This window comes from Merops nubicus, unplaced genomic scaffold (assembly GCF_000691845.1).
Source record: "Merops nubicus isolate BGI_N331 unplaced genomic scaffold, ASM69184v1 scaffold24068, whole genome shotgun sequence".
Classification (NCBI taxonomy): Eukaryota; Metazoa; Chordata; class Aves; order Coraciiformes; family Meropidae; genus Merops; species Merops nubicus.
The window spans coordinates 914-1,609 of record NW_008623994.1 but is presented as its reverse complement, the minus strand read 5'-3'; the positions used below and the strand labels follow the sequence as shown (position 1 = coordinate 1,609).

The following is a 696-nucleotide window of genomic DNA, read 5'->3' as shown; positions in this document are numbered from 1 at the left end:
GGGGGGGGGGTGGAAGCCGGGATGGGGGTGAGGGAGCCAGGATGGGGGTGGTGGAGCCAGGACCGGGTGGTGAAGCCAGGATGAGGCTGATGGAGCTGGGATGGGGTGATGAGAGCACATCACCCTGGTTCCTCTGAGGATGGAGTCCCCATCCCTGGAGGGACACAAGACGTGGCTGTGGCACTTCAGGAGATGGTTTGATGGTCACGCTGGCGTTGGGTCGACGGTTGGACTGGGTGACCTGAGAGGTCTTTACCCACCCTCACTGTCCCGTGGCTCTCTCACCCCCGGCCCCCTCCTCACCTCCCTGAAGCCCTCCGGCTGCGACTTCAGCGTGCTGACCCTCCACAAGAAGAGGCACACGGGGGAGGCCAAGTACCGCTGCGAGGACTGCGGCAAGCTCTTCACCACCTCGGGCAACCTCAAGCGGCACCAGCTGGTGCACAGCGGGGAGAAGCCCTACCAGTGTGACTACTGCGGGCGCTCCTTCTCAGACCCCACCTCCAAAATGAGGCACCTGGAGACCCACGACACCGACAAGGAGCACAAGTGTCCCCACTGCGACAAGAAGTTCAACCAGGTGGGCCGGGGAGGGCGGGAGGAGTCGCAGCCGCGACGGGAGGTTTTAGGGGGGACGCGTGACGGGGCTCTCGGTGTGTCGGGGGGTTCTTCGCATCCCGCTGCCTTCCCCACGTG

The 696-nt window shown here is 64.9% G+C and overlaps 1 protein-coding gene across 1 annotated transcript in view; it reads left to right on the top strand.

Annotated features, from left to right (window-relative positions):
- The window catches only part of LOC103777715 (zinc finger and BTB domain-containing protein 17-like), a gene marked incomplete at its 5' end in the record, with an annotated part of 2,522 nt that overhangs the window by 947 nt on the left and 879 nt on the right, over nucleotides 1–696 (top strand). Inside the window, 1 exon segment of the mRNA XM_008945274.1 lies at nucleotides 304–580. Within this exon segment, the coding sequence (XP_008943522.1) occupies nucleotides 304–580 (277 nt within the window).